Source organism: Mus caroli, unplaced genomic scaffold (assembly GCF_978045245.1).
Source record: "Mus caroli unplaced genomic scaffold, Mus_caroli_1 scaffold_16, whole genome shotgun sequence".
Lineage (NCBI taxonomy): Eukaryota > Metazoa > Chordata > Mammalia > Rodentia > Muridae > Mus > Mus caroli.
The window spans coordinates 49,312,360-49,331,282 of record NW_028227271.1 but is presented as its reverse complement, the minus strand read 5'-3'; the positions used below and the strand labels follow the sequence as shown (position 1 = coordinate 49,331,282).

The following is an 18,923-nucleotide window of genomic DNA, read 5'->3' as shown; positions in this document are numbered from 1 at the left end:
GCAACAGCTCTACCTCTGGTACAAATTTACTGTGTTAAACTTTTTGTATGTAACAAAAACCTGAGCAAAATGACTGGGAAGTGGAAGGATTTACTGTGGCTCCGCTTAGCCCTCCCTGATGGGAAGAACATGGCCGAGCACAGCTCCTGTCTCATGGGAGGCAGGCAGCAGCAGGGAACTGCAGGGTCCCATCTCTCTTTCATTTCATCTAGCCCTGTACCTCCAAAAGCTACAGCAGACTGCACCCACATTCCAGGAGCTTTTTGTCTGCTCAATCCTCCTGCAACCTCTTCACACAGACTTGCAAGTGTGTTTCACTAATCCCCTGGGCACTTCTCAGTTGAATCAGTTGACAATTCAGGTTAACAAAATAACTACTTCCATAGATTTATAAGTTATCAAGGCTAGTATGAGGAAGATGAACTATAGAAAACTTAGCATGTCAAACAGAAGAGCCTCACATTCCTAGGCTTAAATTCAGTTACAGTCATCTCACTGATGCAACAGAACTGCAGAGAGGGGATCTGACAAGTGCAGGCTGCGGCGCCACACTATCATTACGTTTCTGGCCTTAGCCAGCCTCAAGGAGCACACATGGTCCTGTATGTATGAGGCAGCCCATAAAACGAGGTTTATAATATCACATACTTATCCTTTTCTTTTCCACCACCAAATATGGGATGAAGCAAAACTCCCCCAGTTTTCAGTTCATACGCCACTATTTTATCTAGCTCCTAAAAAAAGACACAAAAGCAAGAGTCAGTGAAAACTTCTTCATACAACAATCTTTAGTACTAGGCCACAAATTCTCTTTCTTGGAATCAGATGTAAATGTGAGATAAGCAAACGCTGTCTGGAGAACAGCTCGTGGTTTTATAAACAGACCAAGCTACACAAGATGAATGAATGCTAAGATTCAAAAATCTCCCTGTATTTTGTGACTTCAGAGCTTGCCAGCAGCTCAGAAACTTTTCCTTACAGCTCTTCTCAGCCTCTCTGATTTGTCCTCTAAATTGATTTATTCCTTCTCAGTATTTTGCATCTGAGGACTAATGCAACCAACAGGAAGTTAATTGAATGATATTAATAACATATCAACTTAAAATGACCCTGTTCATCTCTAACATATAATACTCATTAAAGTTAATAGAAAAAAAGGAAGAAAGAAAAGCTGAAAAAGGCATCATAACTATACTGAACACTCATGAAGTTTAAATAATATTAGACGCAGAGAAAAGTGTCAGGCAGCACGATGAGATGTTAAAAGCTAACTGGATCCTGACAATACAGCTGATTAGCCACACCCTTTACTAAATAATTTAACCTCCATGTACCTTAGTTTCCCTACATGGGGAGTGGGGCAGTAAGAGAATTAAGACAGTCAATACCTCTTTAATCAGGGTATTACTGTATTACACGCTGTAAGTGGTTGTTCCCTTCTGAGAGGAAGACTAGTGCTACGTGTGTGAACCGTCTAGCAACTTTTTGGAGAGAGATAATTTAATAATGATATTAAGGTGGGAATATTTCTACCTAAAAACAATGAATTTAAGGATCTAATACAATCCAATGATAGCATTAAAGTATCTATGTGCATGGTGAGAAATAGATAAACAAAATACTGCTTTTATTCTTTGCCTTCATCTTTCAATAGAAAGAAAATATGACAGAGGACATACGGTAGGAATAGAAGACTGCCTGACATATAAGTAGCTACTGTGTGCAAAACACCATTCACACTGCAGGAGCAGCGCACCACTCTCCCCGGTGGAACACACACTATCACTACACCATCCTTCCCCAGTGAAGACTTGGAAACAAAAGTAGGAAGCTCAACCAGGCGTAGTGGCGCACGCCTTTAATCCCAGCACTCGGGAGGCAGAGGCAGGCAGATTTCTGAGTTCGAGGCCAGCCTGGTCTACAAAGACAACCAGAGCTATACAGAGAAACCCTGTCTCAAAAAACCAAAAAAAAAAAAAAAGTAGGAAGCTCAGTTATAATCTTTTTTCCAGTGATGTAATTTTCATTTTATTTGAAAAGAGTTAGCTATTTTCAAATGATATTTTAAAAGTGCATTACAATAAGTAACACAGAGGACAAGGGGGCTAGAAGATGGCTCAGTGGGCAGAAAAGTTTGCCAAAAGCCCGAGCTCCTGAGCTTGACGTAAGGAACTCAGTGTAAGGAACTCAGAGGAGCAACTCCGGGAAATTGTCTTCTGAGCACACACACACCCTAGCATGTGCACTGTCCCAACACACAAAATAAAGGGAAAATGGAATAAAAGACAGAAGACATGGAAATCAAAAACATTATCATATATGACTGACTTACAAGTGGAAAACAAATCTCTCTCGTTTACCTCTTTAATCCAATGGTGGTACTCATTGACTCCGAATGTTTTTTTCATCCACAGTCCATAAATATAGCCTGAAATTCCCTTCAGCACCCATTCATCAGACCTAAGGAAAGTCAAAACTTTTAATCACGAAAGCCTGGCCAAGCAGAGTCAAAGAGACTAACAGCCACAGTGTGATATAGACCACTGCTGTTTTTAGGCAACTGCGGGTTATTAACAAATTATCAAGTTCCTCACGTCTTTTAGGCTGAGCTGCCTGCCTTTCCATCTAGCCTTCTTCACATCTGGGTGAATCTTTAATATTAAGACTGTCAAAAATAAAATGCATATGACAAGGCCTGACACACTGTAAGTAGTCAGTTGTCTTCCTCTGAAATGAAGCACTAAGTATATGAATCCCCTAACAGGAACTGTTTGTCTGGGAGAGTGTAGCTCAGTGAGAGCGATTTCCCACCACGCTTGCAGCCCTGGGTTTGATCATTAGTACAAAAGCAAAGCAAAGCTCACAGTGCTTTTGAATTCAGCAGTGCAGTCGCTCTGACTGTGGCGCCTCTCTTCACACCACTGCTTGGACTGTCTGCCACTAAAGAAGTACTTGCCCACAGTCAGGGCTACTTAACTCAAAAATTCACATCTGCTACGTATTCAGGCACATTCTTCGCACTTGAAGGCAGAGGCAGACTAGTCAAGAATTCAAGGTTATACTCTGGAAGTCAGTCTGGAGGTTCCTCAGAAAATTGGACATAATACTACCGGAAGATCCAGCAATACTTCTCCTGGGCATATACCCAGAAGAAGTTCCAACTGGTAATAAGAACACATGCTCCACTATGTTCATAGCAGCCTTATTTATAATAGCCAGAAGCTGGAAAGAACCCAGATGTCCCTCAACAGAAGAATGGATACAGAAAATGTGGTACATTTACACAACGGAGTACTACTCAGCTATTAAAAACGATGGATTTATGAAATTCTTGGGCAAATGGATGTATCTGGACAAATGGATATCATCCTTAGTGAGGTAACCCAATCACAAAAGAAGTCATTAGATATGCACTCAATGATAAGTGGATATTAGCCCAGAAACATAGAACACCCAAGATACAATTTGCAAAACACAAGAAAATCAAGAAGATGGAAGACCAATGGGTGGATATTTCATTCTTCCTTAGAATAGGGAGCAAAATACCCATGAAAGGAGTTACAGAAACAAAGTTTGGAGCTAAGACGAAAGGATGGACTATCCAGAGACTACCCGGGCATCCATCCCATAATCAGTCACCAAACCCAGACACTATTGCATAGGCCAGAAAGATTTTGCTGAAGGGACCCTGTTATAGCTGTCTCGTATGAGGCTATGCCAGTGCCTGGCAAATACAAAAGTGGATGCTCACAGTCATCTATAAGATGGAACACAGGTTCCTCCAATGGAGAAGCTAGAGAAAGCACCCAAGGAGCTGAAGGGGTCTGCAACCCTATAGGTGCAACAACAATATGAACTAACCAGTACCCCCAGAGCTCGTATCTCTAGCTGCATATGTAGCAGAAGATGGCCTAGTTGATCATCACTGGGAAGAGAAGCCCCAGTACAGGGGAATGCCAGGGCTAAGAAGCAGGAGTGGGTGGATAGGGGAGCAGGGAGGAGGGAGGGCATAGGGAACTTTTGGGATAGCATTTGAAATGTATATAAAGAAAATAGCTAATAAAAATAAATAAAATAAGGGAAAAAAAGAATTCAAGGTTACCCTCGTTGTCATAGGTGAGTTCAAGATCATCTTGGGCTAGGTAAGATGTTACCTCCATGTTTGTGGACTGGGAATGCTTACCAGTGACAGAGTGCTTGGCTAGCATGTACAAGGCTCAGAGTTACTGGCAACTCCAACCCCACATTCTTTATTGTGACCCATAGGCAGAACTTTCATACCCTGGGTTTTATGGCATCCTTAAGCTGTACTGTTTGATGGTTGTACTTTCTCTAGGGAAAAGGCAATAGGCACTACCACTCATTTACTGACATACATCTCACACACACACACATGCACACACATACACACACACGCACACACCAAAAATAGGGTTACATTTGCAAAAAATAAGCAGAATCTTACATTATTAAATATAAAAGATAATATAATTTCAAGGAAGTTTTGTACAGAGCTTTAAATTAACCACAAGCTTGTGTGTGCCTTCCACTGCAATCCTAGCATGCAGTATGCAAACAGGTAGATGTCTGTGAGGTTGACGCCAACGTAATTCTACACTGTAAGTCCACAGCCAGGCAGAGTGACAGTGTAAGACTCCTTCTCAAAACGCGGACAAACAATAATACAAAGTCATCTCAAGTCAAAGAAAGGAAAGACCATCACTTTGTTTTTAGCGTTGGGGCTCCGACTAAGGGCCTCGCACCTACAGGAGAGTACTGCACCTCTGAGCTGCATGCCAGCTCCAAACCTGCTTCCCTTTCTCTGCTTTCTAGAAAACTGGCAAAAATCTAAAGTAAAAGGCAAATTCCTCCACTAGTAGCACTATTGTTGAAGATAATGATTCTGCTTTTAAAATCACCTCAAATGGTTTTCTATATTTGAACAGTGACATTGGAATTCTAATTAGTTTTCTGCACATCCAAATCTGCATTCTATACAACTAAGACATTTTTCAGAATTCTTATTTTTATGATAAATAATATTCGTAACTCTACTGTTCTGTTTTGGTTTGGTTTTGAAACAGGTGTCACCACGCTGTGGGAACATCATCTCACCTTGCTACAGAGATCAGAATGGCCTTAAGCTCACAGAGATCTACCAGCTGAGTCCTGAAGTTAAAGGCATGTGTCTCTGTGCCCTGCTAATTATACTGATTTTAAAGTCGGAAATAACCCCAACACTTATAAATTATGGGCCACAGTCAGGTTACAATGCAAGACAAGAAGGAAAGTGAGATCGAAGCATGTGGCATACACCAGTGATCCCCTTGGGGGGTTGGGAGGAGCACAACAGCATCAGTTCAAGGGCAGACTCAGCTACATAGTGAGGTTGAGGACAACGGGGCCACAAGAGACTGTCAAAAAACAAGAGGAGAGGGAAGGGGAGGGGAAGCCAGCTTTCCTGATCCTCTGGCTCAGTCTGTAGCTCTGAAGTTACTCACCAAGACATCCTGGATATGAAACATCCAAAGAACTGCTGTGCTAAAGCCTGTGCCAAGCACCGTCTGGTCAGCGGCGTCTCGTCTATAATCATGGCGCTATGCAGAAGGTTTGTGCTGAAAGCCAAAGAAGCCACTTAGGACCAAGAGATGCACAGTCAGCCAAAATACAGGAACTGCACTCTAAAGCAATGCAACTTTAGGTTACGTTCAATACAGAAGGAAAAAAGAATAGTCACCCCAAAAGTTTTCTAATCTTTTCAAAATCTATCTGAATTTCAGTCTACCTTAAAGCAAGGAACAGAGTTTTGTACTGATTTTAACAAAAATATAAATCACTATTTTAAGGAGGAAGAAACTAGTGTTAATCGAAACGGATCCTAACACAATAGGATTATTACTTAATTTCACAACTCCTCTCCCAGGTTGGATGCAGAGGCACACTCCAGGAAACCAGCATTCAGTCTGGGGCACAGACAGCCTGAAGCACGTGTGCTGGGGAGACACAGTCTCCAGAAACCAGGAAATTGTCATAAAAATAAGCCCCTCTTCCTGGCATCTACTAGATCTTGGCACTCCGTTATTTACTTCTAAATACATTGCTCCGTTCAAGTTTTCCAACTGTGTTCTGAAGAATGCCCTGGACTAGTGTCCGACATTACACACGAGAGCCTTCAGAGACAGGAAAAGGGCACGGCCCAGACATAGAAAACTTACAAATAGGAACTTCCCCCCCCCAAAAAAAAAAAATGTATAGAAAAGGAGGGCTAAAACAAAGGGGAAAATAGAATTTTGATAACAAATGGGTGATACCAGTCAGTTTCGTACTGCTACCAAGAAGGCACACCCATCACCTATACAGTGCATGAGCCAAACATTAACAACTAAGCCAGAAATGTGGATGGTAACTGTGGAAGAAGGCACCATGACCCATTAGTTCCTTATGTAAGAGGCTACACTGTAACATTTTTACAAACACCAGACTACCTATGAACTCAATGCTACTCGATGCTGAAAGCCGGCCTCAGAACTGATAAGCCAAGAGGCTTTCCTTGTATTACTAACTTGGGCATTCTCTATTTGAAGGGACACCAACCTGAAAATGCTCATAGAAGCATAAGCGGCCACTTCAACGTAAGCCTCATCAATGAAGACCGTCTTAAAACAGGAGTACGGATAGCGACAAGTCAAAATTTCTTCATAAAATTCAAAAACTTCGTGAATGTATGACGTAGTATGTTTAAGCAACGGAAGAAGTTGAGGCAAACAAAAATGGGTAACCTGAAAAAAAAAAGAAGGGGCATGTTTAGTTTGCAATAAATTTCATAATGTTGAAAAATAGCTATTGTAAAATTAGTAGGCTTTTCAGATCAGGTTTACAAAATGTTCATTGTAGTAAAAAAATTAAATTTAAAATGGATTATGTCATAAGCTTACACACAATGAAAATAAAACTGTTCCAAATTAAATTTTTTCTCCTCTGCATAAACGAGAATTAAATTTTAAGGCTTAGCATAATCTCTTATGTGTCTATACCTAGCTAACATTGAGCATCTTATAGTAATATTTTAGTAATTTGTGTGTGTGTGTGTGTACAATGTTGAAGATCAATGGCTTTCACACGCCCAACGGTAAGGCCCACTAAGCTGAATCTAGAAATTAACAGTTTATGTTGCCGTGCCAGTGATGGCTCAGAACAGTAATTCTAACCCTTGGGATGCTGAAGCCGTCTGGGCTGCACAGTGACCTCAGCATAAACTAGTTAATGCTATCAGTACTCTCAGCAGACAGGAGCAATCACTCCAGTTATCCTCTGAAGCTGCAGCTACAGACCAAATACTGCTGCGCTCAATACAGGTGAGCCACACTGGCAGTAAAGAGGTAGACTCACAACAGAAGTAACAGTCACAGTTTTCATATTAAGCTAAATTCAAAACAAGTATCATAGACTGTCTTATGAAACACTTCTATGCCAAATGAATGAAGAAGCCAGGGACGGTAGCCACATCTGTAATCCCAGTGCTTCATGTTCCAAGAATGGAGTCCTGTGAGGAGAATTCTGAGTGCTTGTGCGGAAACTTCGAAGAAACCAATACGAGAACTTTGTGACCTTGGTCAGCTTCTTCAAAAACACTGCAACTGTTTTTGGAATATGTTTTTGCGATCCTCCCAGGTGTAGCACACAGAAGTTAAAATTAGGGCTGGTGAGATGGCTCAGTGGGTAAGAGCACCCGACTGCTCTTCCGAAGGTCCGGAGTTCAAATCCCAGCAACCACATGGTGGCTCACAACCATCCGTAGTGAGGTCTGGCGCCCTCTTCTGGAGTGTCTGAAGGCAGCTACAGTGTACTTACATATAATAAATAAATAAATCTTTAAAAAAAAAAGAAGTTAAAATTAAGTTTACTTCAGATTATTCACTATAACTGCCTATTGCTGTTTATAGACCTCCATGGAAAAACTTGGTTTCTGCCACGTGGAGCCCCAGTGGTGGGTTTCCCCATGTGGCTTGCCTCTGTAATTGCACATAGTTTACTCATGTGACTCTAACCCTCAGAGTATAACTGTCCGATGCTCTGAATAAAGTTCCCCTTCAGCAGGCCATTCTCCCAGTCCCCACCGCCTCTAGAACAGTGAGCAGAGGGTCACCAGTTCAAACCCAGCCAGAGCTCCATAGTGAGACTGCCTCAAGACAAACAAGAACCCAGTTATGTGTCATCCAGAAGATGACATTGTTAGCAATCACTTCATGTTAGACAAAAGTTTAAATAAAAGCCAGATGCAGTAGTGCATGCCTCGGGGGCCAGGAAGTTGAGGCAGGATGGTTCACATGAGTTTGAGGAAAGCCTGGGCCACACAGCAAGCCTGCTGAAGAAAAACAAAAACAAGACGAAGGAAAGTAAACCTAAAACAGTTTCAAAGGTCCGGATTAAAAAAAGTGGACACAACACATGGGGTCAAGGCTAAAAGGATATATGTTATGATTAGAGAAATGGATATAAGTAAACTATTTTAAATATATAAAAGCTTTGTGATTTTTTCTAATACATGCTTAGCATTAAGAAAGGACGCCTTGGCTAGAGTGTAAGTTGGTTTCTAAAACCAAACGTTATTACTAATTTGGGAAACTACAAGTTGGAATTAAAGCACAAGCGCAGTACCATGGGACACCTGACTTCAAGGGCTAACAGAGAGACCGTAGTTTTAAAGAAAAGGTAAATAATAAGATGTGTTCTCACTTCAGCTACCGAGGTATTGATAAAGAATCCTGGTCAACAAACTCATCAAAATGATTTTCATTCCAAATAAATGTGATGTGAAATATTTTCTTTTTAGTGATTGTGTTCAAGTGTTTAAAGCAGTTAAACACTGAAAAATCTTGTTTATTTACTTGTGCCTTTCTTTCCTAAGGAGTAAAAGTACAGAGAAGAAAAAGACAAGTGCACACACACGTACCTCATGCATGTATGGATCCACAAGTATTTCAAATGGTCCAATGGCCAAGGAGATATTGGATGCTGCTGTAGGAATAGTAAGCATATAATGGAAGGTCTTCTTTCTCATGTCATGGGTATACACTGTCTCCACCAAATCTCCATTGGACACGGCTACCATTGCAGCATCTACTGTAAATTCTAATTTCCAGGTACACAACTCAGAGTATGAATCAACACACGGGAACCAAAATCTACAAGCAGATTCACAGTACAAAGTATACTTCAGACTTCAAATCTCAGGTCAGGTCTTCCTGTATAATAGAATCAGTACACAGCACCAAAATATCAACAATCCTAAAGTGCAGCCTTAGGAGAATTAATAATCTGAGGGAACACTCGCATTACAAACAACTTCAGTAACACGTAGTGAACTACCAAGCATGAGAATAAAGAGGTAGGTCCTTATGTAAACCCACTGATGTCAAGCAACAGCAAAGCTGGCTAGAAAGAGCACAAGCATGAATGAGCCCAAAACCAAGCACAGTCAATGGTGTTTCAGGAGCGGAGCAGACAGAATGCCAGGTGAGAATCCTGACTAGGATCAGAGGAGACTTTGCCCAGTGATGGTGCTATCTGTGCTGGTCTGACTGGGAGCTCCACAGGTTTTTTCACTTGTGAAAAGTTACTATCTCTTTACATTTAAATGCTGCAGTTTTCTGCATGCATGCTAAAGCTCACTATAAAGTTAAAGACTGGAGCTGATAGGTCATTTCCAAACTCTTCCCTGTGAGAAGGAACACTCAACAGACACGACTCAGAAGCAGCTTAGGGTTGGAGGGACCAAGCTTACACTGGCCATTCAAGAAAATACACTGCACAGTCAATACTTAAAAATGCAACTAGAAAAATTACATTAATTGAAAAATATGAATTTATAATCTACCTTGTAGAATTTTGATACCCACAAGAGAAGACATGAGCACCTCTCTCTGCCATACTCCCCTCTACACTGGGTACCACAAAATGAAGACCTCCTTTTGGTTGATCCAAAGAAAAATTAATATGTATCTTCAGGACCTTCAACTCTGTAATAAATAAACATATACATTCACTGACACGTAAATAAGCAACAGTAACCTATATAATGAATATAGCACATGAGACCCACAGCCCAAGCATCATACATATTGAGAAACCCCAGAGCTGCCTGGGATGGAGCTCCAGTGGGAGGGCCCCTGCCTAGATGCTAGAGGCCTGGAATCTAGGGCAGTACATAAAACAAAGCCACCACACGCTCACTTGCCACCACACAGGCACTTACAGTGATCACCTACTCTAGCTGATAGCTTTCCCCAGTCTCTCTAGCTGCTGCTTGTAATCTCTCACAAAACACACCACTAACTAGAGCTAATTCTCAGCATTTCTGACAACATGCAACGTTTTCAGAAAAATTCCAAACCCCCTAATACAGATGCTTTAAGGCCTGTCCAATCCAATTGCAATTCTACATTTTGAGTTTTTTCTCCTTTTGCATTTTCTCCCAAACTGTCAGTTCTACTTGACTTTGGCGAGTAAAGGAAGGGAAGTAGAGTGGGGAGGGTTATTAAAGAAACTGCACCGTCTATTATGTTCTTCAATTATATTCTAGGTCTGTATAGTAAAACCCACCTTGTGCTAAAAGGAGATATTTTCATTTCCCCCAGATATTACAAGTGCATGCCCCACGATAAGCTTCTACACGTGCCCTACACTGAGTAACACCACCATTTCTCATCTGCTCCCAAACACACTGAAAACAGCTGTCTCTCTTCTTTGACTTTTATAAGAAGTTTTCAAACAATAACTGTACTGGTTAAATCTTTAAAGAATGGATCATGAAGATTTAGCAAGGATAAATTCAAATATAGCACAAGTGGCATAAGCCCATGTTCTCACATCGCCTTGACCACAAGGCAGCCCAGTGAGCTTATGGTGGAACTTGAGAAGCTATTCTGGAAAAACAAGGACTGCTAATGTGGCAATAATGCTACTATACCAAATGGATCTATTCACATGAAAAGTACCTTTCATTAAAAAGGCAAAACAGCCGGGTGTGGTAGCACAGGCCTTTGGTCCAAAGACATAGGAGACTGAGGCAGATGGGTCTCTCAGTTCGAGGCCAGCCTGGTCTACAGAGAGAGGTCTAGGACAGCCAGAAAAAAAAGCAAAAAAAAAAAAAAGGGAGCTGGTGGCATAGCTCCTTTGATAGAGAACATTCCTTGCATCTACAAAGTGGTTTTCTTGCACTGAAACCAGACAATTTGTAACAGCCCGTGGCTAACATATTCATATTAATCCAGGACCCATTTAGCAAGGCTTATTTCATGGTAGTAATACATTCCTGGTGCTTTACCATCGACATGTTTCCAGAGCTCTGAGGGAACCTTAATGCAGAGTTCTCCATTCCCCGCATCAGGGTCCACAGCACTGACTGCAGCTGCATACGCATTGGAAAAATAATTGAGGTTTCTCCTGGGGAGATAAAAGCCAACTTGTAATAACAGCAAGCCACACATTTCACCAGATCTCCCTAAATATCAATGGCATCAATTATTTCTAAGTATTATGTCTTCTTACACAATTCATAAGAATACTTTTTTAGCCAAGTTATCCAATCCTGATACTTATTCACCATGTTAAGAAGTATTATGTGACAGACATGGTGGCGCATGCCTTTAATCCCAGTACTCTAGAGGCAGAAGCAGGAAGATCTCTCTGAGTTCAAGGACAGCCTGGGCTCAAAACAGGGAGGGAGGGAGGGAGGGAGGGAGCCAATAGCTCAAAAGAACTGTTAAACTGATAAAGTTCACATCCTTCACTAACTCTGAAATGCCAAGATCACTACATGTCCAGTATCAGTGTAAATTAGCTTCAGGCCCTATGAGAATCCTCTAGAAGGCTTGCTAGGGTGGGACCCCATCCTGTCTGATTCGGTACGTTTGGGCTAATACTTGAGATGTGCAGAACTAAATAGTTGCTAGGTAATACTGATATTGCTTGGCTGGGATAACTCTTTAAAGCAATATGATACGTCCTAGGCTAGTGAAATACTATCCTCATTGAAGAGTTTATATCTGCACCTGCATCCCACTACAAAACACTGAGAATCTCAGAAATAATATGATCTAGAGCTATCAAGGCTTTTTAAAAATGCCCTCCAATATAGTTGACAGTGGATATTGTATTTCATAAGATACCTTAAAATAGTGAAACCATTTAGTAGAGTATTTTACAGTGTCTCTGGTCTGAAGATGATGGTGACCATCCAACTCACTGAAATAATTTCTTGGTATTTATCAAGTAAACATGGATAAGATTAAAACAGAAACATGATTAAGATAATTTAACAAAAATAAGTGTGCTGAAAATTCCCAGATAATACTTCTTTAAAGCTGTAAGAAGGGAAATTTAGTAACTTACTATGTTGGACAAAGGTGAGGAAACCCTTGAGCGGAAATTTGCAGGGCAGTAAAAGCAACAGAAATTATGCAACACATAGCTCTATTACAATAAGAATGGGAAAGTTTGTTGAAAAACATTAACCCAATCTCTGAAAACAGTGACAGGATGACGTACAGACAGCAGCTTCTTAACGTGCCCAACTTACTGTTTCGATTCACTGTGACAAACTTCTAAGGTTGGGTCATTATAAATAAAAGCAGCCTCCAAGTCATTGATCCGGACTCGGTATATTCGACACTGTTTACTGTTCAACTTAATTCTATTCAAGTTGGCAACTGTAGGAAATATAGTTAGCTCCACAAATCCCTGTAAAAACAAAGAACAACATTGCAAATGCCAGAATGTTATTGAGCATGTTTCCTTAATTACTACTTATATATGCTACCTCTGAAAATAAAATCCCAATGCACACGTGAGTGTTCTCCGAGAATCTTAATTCTAAACATTAACTGTGCCAGTGACTGACTGAGTACATTTATCTAGTCTTTACGAGCCTTCTTTTATCTGTGCAATTTGTGGTAAGTTAGCCACTGTTGACTGGAAAAGTGAAAACATTTACTAGTCTCAAATACAAGAATTTCTAGGTAGACTGCAACCTAACTAGGCTAGAGGACCAGAAACTGGTAGAGAAGAAAGTCATGATCAGGAGGTTGAAGTCAAATAATCTGACGGTACGAAGAACTTGGGCTTTAAAAACTACAATACTGAAGCTAACAAGTATGATCTTCTCACAGGAGATAAATGAGGGAACAAAGCAGCAAGTGCTGCCGGAGAGAACAAAGCAGGTGGGAGCAGCAGCACTTACAAGTACTGAGTGACTGCCTACCAGGCAGTCCCATGTCATACACACTCTCCCATGTTACCTGAGGGCTGTGCCATCCATCCATTGAAAGAAACTATCCACTACAACTGACAGCTAAATACTCTTATCACCATCCTGCTGCGTTAACTCGAATGGGAAAGACAGGTGAACTATGGGATGCAGGCCCAGTGATTTTCATAAGCTTGACTGAAAACTAGTGCGCTGACACCTGAACCCTGGGAGGGCATCAAATGCTTCAGATGCTATGCGGTGAGTATGAGGGTCTCCGAGCCCCACAGGAGGCACGCAGTCAGCAGAGAGGGCTAGATAGAGGTGCTCCTGTCACGTGACAGGTACCATTCTACCTTCTGAGGCACTCTCTAATCCTGATACCAAATCTGAGGGAAAAAGAGCTACTTGAAACATTTTACCCAAATGCCCTAGAAGATATAAGTACTGTTGAAAAGTATTTCAAGATTAGCTTTTATACATAAATTAATAAAGTTAACAAAATGCTAGCTAGATAGCCCTATCTGTTTCTACTAGCTTATAATCCTCTGGGCATAAGGGCTTTATATAAAGTTCATGAATATTTTCTGTATAATCTTTATACCAACCCCTCAAAACACATGCAATTCTACAGCCACTATGCTCCCAGTTCTGAAATAAGAGACACATAGTCTTAAGTCAAACCGTTAGCATGGATCAACAGCTTATTACATCAGAGAAAGCAAAGGCTAGAAAAGTTTTGTATTTAGAAGTGCAAATTAAACTGGTGGTGACACATGCTTGTGCCACTAGGACTTCAGAAGTGAAGGCAGGAGATGGCCACAAATTTGAAACTAGCCTTGCCTACACAGCAAAATCCTCTGCTGGACAGAGAAAAGTTGCAAACCACAAGCCAGTGTAGCAGAAAGCCCATACATAGATCCCTCCCTCCCACTAGAGTCTTAGCTAGGCTGGAAGTCTCCATGGTGAACCAGTTGGCCTCAAACTCAAAGGTCTGCCTCTGCCTCTGCCTCTGAGCTGGGATTAAAGGTGAGTGACACCATGCCAAGCCCCAACTTGTCTCAGACTACTCTGTCAATCACCCAATGACCACCCTACAGAAAAAGCTTAGAGTAAGTAGAAAACCAGCAAATAAAACCAAATGAACTTGGTGCTGGGTGTGGTAGCACACACCTTAAAACCAGTGCTCAGAGGCTGAGACATGAAGATCTCTGTGAGTTCAAGGCCAGCCTGATCTACAAAGTAAGTTCTGAGACAGCAAGAGCTGCACAGTGAGGATGTCTGGGAGCCAGGGGAGGGGGGCTGTGGAAGGAGAAGAAAAAGAAAAAGGTGATTCTGATATATTTATAACTTCAACACTTAGAAGGATAAGGCAAAAGGATAGCCAGTCTGATGTCAGCATGAGTTATATAGTGAGCCCCTGTATCAAGAATCTAAAAAGAAGGGTTGGAGAGATGGCTCAGCGGTTAAGAGCACTGACTGTTCTTCCGGAGGTCCTGAGTTCAAGTCCCAGCAACCACATGATGGCTCACAACCATCCGTAATGAGATCTGATGCCCCCTTCTGATGTGTTTGAAGATAGCTACAGTGTACTTACATATAATAAATAAATAAATCTTTTTTAAAAAAAAAATAATTTAAAAAGAAAAGTGAATTAGAAAGTTATGGAAAAGCCAGGCATGGTGGTGCACGCTTTAATCCCAGCATATGGGAGGCAGAAGCAGGCGGATTTCTGAGTTCCGAGGCCAGCCTGGTCTACAGAGTGAGTTCCAGGACAGCCAGGGCCACACAGAGAAACCCTGTCTCAAAAAACAAACAAACAAACAAAAAGTTATGGAGAGAGTTATTAAACCATAGTTACCTGGTTAAGAATATAAGAACAGCATTTGGTTTTCTAAACTAACACTGATAATATAAAGTGAAGGGAATATGTGTCAAGAAAACAGTTCCCTGATGTCACAGGGCCCTAACCTGCATGCTACAATCAGATCTATTAACTGTCACAAGCTTCCGCTCAAGCATTCTATCCCACTGACATAATTCAAATCCTCAAACTATCAAACACCTCAGCATTATCCTTCCGTTTTAGGACTTTCTCCACCATGTCACAGCTGGCTGTCCCATGTCTTCTAATCTTTTTGAAAACTATTAACTACACTTAAATGAAATAGCTCCTCAATGTCTGAGGGAAGCTACCTATTCTCTTATTTATGATAACTTAGGAAACTAGGCAGTCTCACTGCTATTTCTTGGCCATTTATTATATTGAATGCAGTAAACACTAAAAAAACCAGGGCAGCAGTCATTTGTAATTAAATGTGTATCTCCTGATAATATGGAAAAGGACCCTTATAAATACCTGAATCATGGATTCATCACTTAGAAACTATGCGATCCTGGTGGGCATGGAACGCATGCATGCCTATAATCCCTGCAGTCAGGCAGCAGAGGCCAGAGACCCTTCTGATAACAATGACTTCAACTTCCTTTACCCAGGTCACTAGAGTTCCTCCATTCCAGCATGGCAATCAAAGTCACCATCTGAGACACCGCCTGACACTGCTGAGTTTGAATGTCCAGTGCTTCTCCTTTCATGGCCCTTTCCTTCAATCAGAAACTGGACTCTTCCTTTGCTCCTGCAATTTCTGGGACTTTCTTCTCTGCTCATCCCAAAACCTGACCCTAAATCACTCTCTTACCAGCCACCAAACTCTCTTGTCCCACAGGTACATTTTCGTCTTTCTCTCCCTCCTATAAATGATCCTTCAGAGGATCCTCTGCAGGACAGAGCTACACCAGCTAAGAAATCCTCCTCTGCCTATTACCCTCTTCTCTAATTATAACATTCCACTCTGTGCCCAGAAGGATGTTCAAAATTTACTTAAAAATATGTTCAAAATTTACTCATGAATGGGCATAGTCATCAAAATAAGCCACAGAGGGAGACTGCATGATTGTTTTTGAAACAGATCACCCTATGCAGTCCAGGATCATGTCAAACCTCCAATCTTCCTGCCTCAACCTCCAGAATGGGGGTTTCAGGTGTGTACCATCATGTTCAGTTGGTTTTATAAAGAGGTGATTTCTCCTCTTTGCCCAGGCTGGTCTACATTTCCTAGGCTCAATTAATCTTCCCACCTCAACTTCCTAACAAGGATCGTACCATTGTACCATCTTAAACATAGTATTCTGACCCACAGAACTAACTTCATAGTTCACTCACTATCAGGTGCTGAAGAAAGATATAAACAGATAGTTTTTGATGGGGTTGCCCAGTAAACAGAAAAAACTCTAGGTCTTCTGGGGAGGAAAAATGCCTCACAGTGCAGCAGGAGAGATGATTTATAATTTCTAGTCCTAAGCCAGTTCACAGCCCTAGAACAGAGGCTGTGGAAAACCACTCTCTACCACACGGCCTCCTGAATCTATTTTCTCAGAATAGCCAGAAGGATCTGCAACAGTATGCCAGGACACTATCGGTTCTGAGAACAAAAGCAAAACAAAACAAAAAACCTCACCAAACCTTGCTGATATTATCAAATCTTGGTTCTTCTGAATTGAACATCTGAACTCGCAAACATCCCTACAGTCCAGTAGTCAGGCAGGAAGTATTTAGAGGCCATGTAACGAAATGATATGATAGATCAAGTCTATTAGAAAAGGACTAATGCTTACTTGTTTAGCCCTATAATATAATACAAGTTATAATAATGGGTCCCTACCCAGTGAAGTAAGGGCTATTACGGTGGAAAAGGTGGACTGTTCATTTCTCTATTCCAGGATACTAAATGCAAGCAAGCATATTCTCTTGTGGATTACAGAAAGTAACAGCACAAACGTGTGAACGATGTCCACCAGAGGCTCTTCTGCTAGGCTACATGTAGGCAGTAGCTTTGTTCTTCTATCAATACTTTATTTACCCACTTTCCCTTTACCTGTATACACTCAGCTCCCTCATTCATCAAATTTGGACTGAGGGGGCTGGAGAGATGGCTCAACAGTTAAGAACACCCACTGCTCTTCCAGAGGTCCAGAGTTCAATTCACAACAACCACATGGTGGCTCACAACCATCTGCAATGGGCATCCGATGCTGTCTTCTGCTGTGTCTGAAGACAGTGACAGTGTACCCACATATATGAAATAAATATGGCCAGAGCAAGCAGGACGGGGGCGGGGGAGCTGGGACTGAAATCTTATCTATGTCAAGAGATTACAGTGAAGAATCAATGGGTTAATATACATATACCAAGGAACGTCTTATAGCCGGGCAGTGGTAGCGCACGCTTTAATCCCAGCACTTGGGAGGCAGAGACAGGTGGATTTCTGAGTTCGAGGCCAGCCTGGTCTACAGAGTGAGTTTCAGGACAGCCAGGGCTATACAGAGAAACCCTGTCTCGAAAAACAAAAAAACGAAACAAAAAAAGGAATGTCTTATAGACAAGAGCAATTCAACTAACACAGTATAATTCTATCAATCATGTTGACTCTAATAACGCCAAGCTTCACTGACAGGTATCATGAGTTTCCTATACTGCTGAAGTAAAAACTTAAATTAAAAATACTCCCTAATGCTTTCACGTTCTATCCCCATATAGCAATGTGTGACAAATATTCCAAAAGACACTCCATAAATGAGCAGCTGAATCTAAGACTGCTATAACTACAGGCTGTCCTGTCTAATGCACAAAGTAAGGTGTTTGACTATAAAGACTTCCTATTTCACAACATACTTAGCATATTGAACCTTTTAATCAGGAAATGGGAAAAGGTGAGGAGAACAGAGAACAGCATGTTTAGCAAAAGAGACTTGAATTCTAATTTCTTATTCTGGGACACCATATAATCTGGAAGACTATAGAATTCCCCCCAAGAACTGTGAAAGGCTGACTTAAACTGCTTATGACTGGGAGTGATCTTACCACAACAGATTTTCGCTGGAAGTTTATGTTGTTGATACAGACGACCTGATGGGTTGTATATATAAAAAAAAAAAGAAACTACTATTATTATAGGAAAGCATAAATCTAAGTACGAATAGGGACTATATACTGAGCCGCTCAAAAACCACACAGTAAAGTTTGTCTTCGAATTCTACCAAATGAGTAACCTGATTATTTTAAATCTAGCAACAGCCATGAAAAGGTTTGACTTGACAAAAAAATATAGCGGTACTTTAAGAAAGGTTTATGAGCCCGTGGGGGGAAAGGAGTATGCTGAACAATTATTCAAAACCGTTTCACCCTACAAACATCATGTCCCCTGGAGTGGGCTCTAATTTCCCACTAGTTTCCCGGACTCATCAAGTCACTCACAGAATCAATGAAAACAAAATCAGAGCAGGGCGAGAAACGGAGTAGGGGAAAGGTACTTATAATTTGTACGGCCGTGGGCTTTCGAAGCCCTTGTCTCCTTTCTTCCTGTTCATCCTGGAGGACTCTAAGCCGGTGGGCGGCATGAAGAGCTCCTGCGGGGCTCGCCTTTCAGGCTGCACGGGGCGCTGCAGCGCATTCCCGGTAGCGGCCCGTGCACCCGGAGCGCCTGGCCACCCGTCCTCCGCCTCCTGTTCCCTCCCCGACCGCTCTCAGCCGCCTCCGCCCGGCCCCTGTCACACAGATGAGCCGCGCTACAGGAGCTCTAAGCCGCCGCCGCCGCCTGCGGACATCTTGCCGGTCACC

At 41.6% G+C, this 18,923-nt stretch overlaps 1 protein-coding gene across 2 annotated transcripts in view; it reads right to left on the bottom strand.

Moving 5' to 3' along the window:
• Positions 1-18,923, bottom strand: part of Taf2 (TATA-box binding protein associated factor 2) — a 56,949-nt gene extending 38,026 nt beyond the window's left edge. For both annotated transcript variants that reach the window (XM_021183378.2, XM_029469800.2), the window contains exons 1-10: positions 18,621-18,923; positions 18,168-18,222; positions 12,581-12,741; positions 11,327-11,445; positions 9,878-10,019; positions 8,954-9,185; positions 6,595-6,779; positions 5,502-5,615; positions 2,361-2,460; positions 649-734 (exon numbers count right to left, since the gene is read on the bottom strand). In XM_021183378.2, coding sequence (XP_021039037.1) covers positions 649-734; positions 2,361-2,460; positions 5,502-5,615; positions 6,595-6,779; positions 8,954-9,185; positions 9,878-10,019; positions 11,327-11,445; positions 12,581-12,741; positions 18,168-18,222; positions 18,621-18,703 — 1,277 coding nt within the window. In that variant the 5' untranslated portion in view covers positions 18,704-18,923. The remainder of the gene's footprint in view (positions 1-648; positions 735-2,360; positions 2,461-5,501; positions 5,616-6,594; positions 6,780-8,953; positions 9,186-9,877; positions 10,020-11,326; positions 11,446-12,580; positions 12,742-18,167; positions 18,223-18,620) is intronic.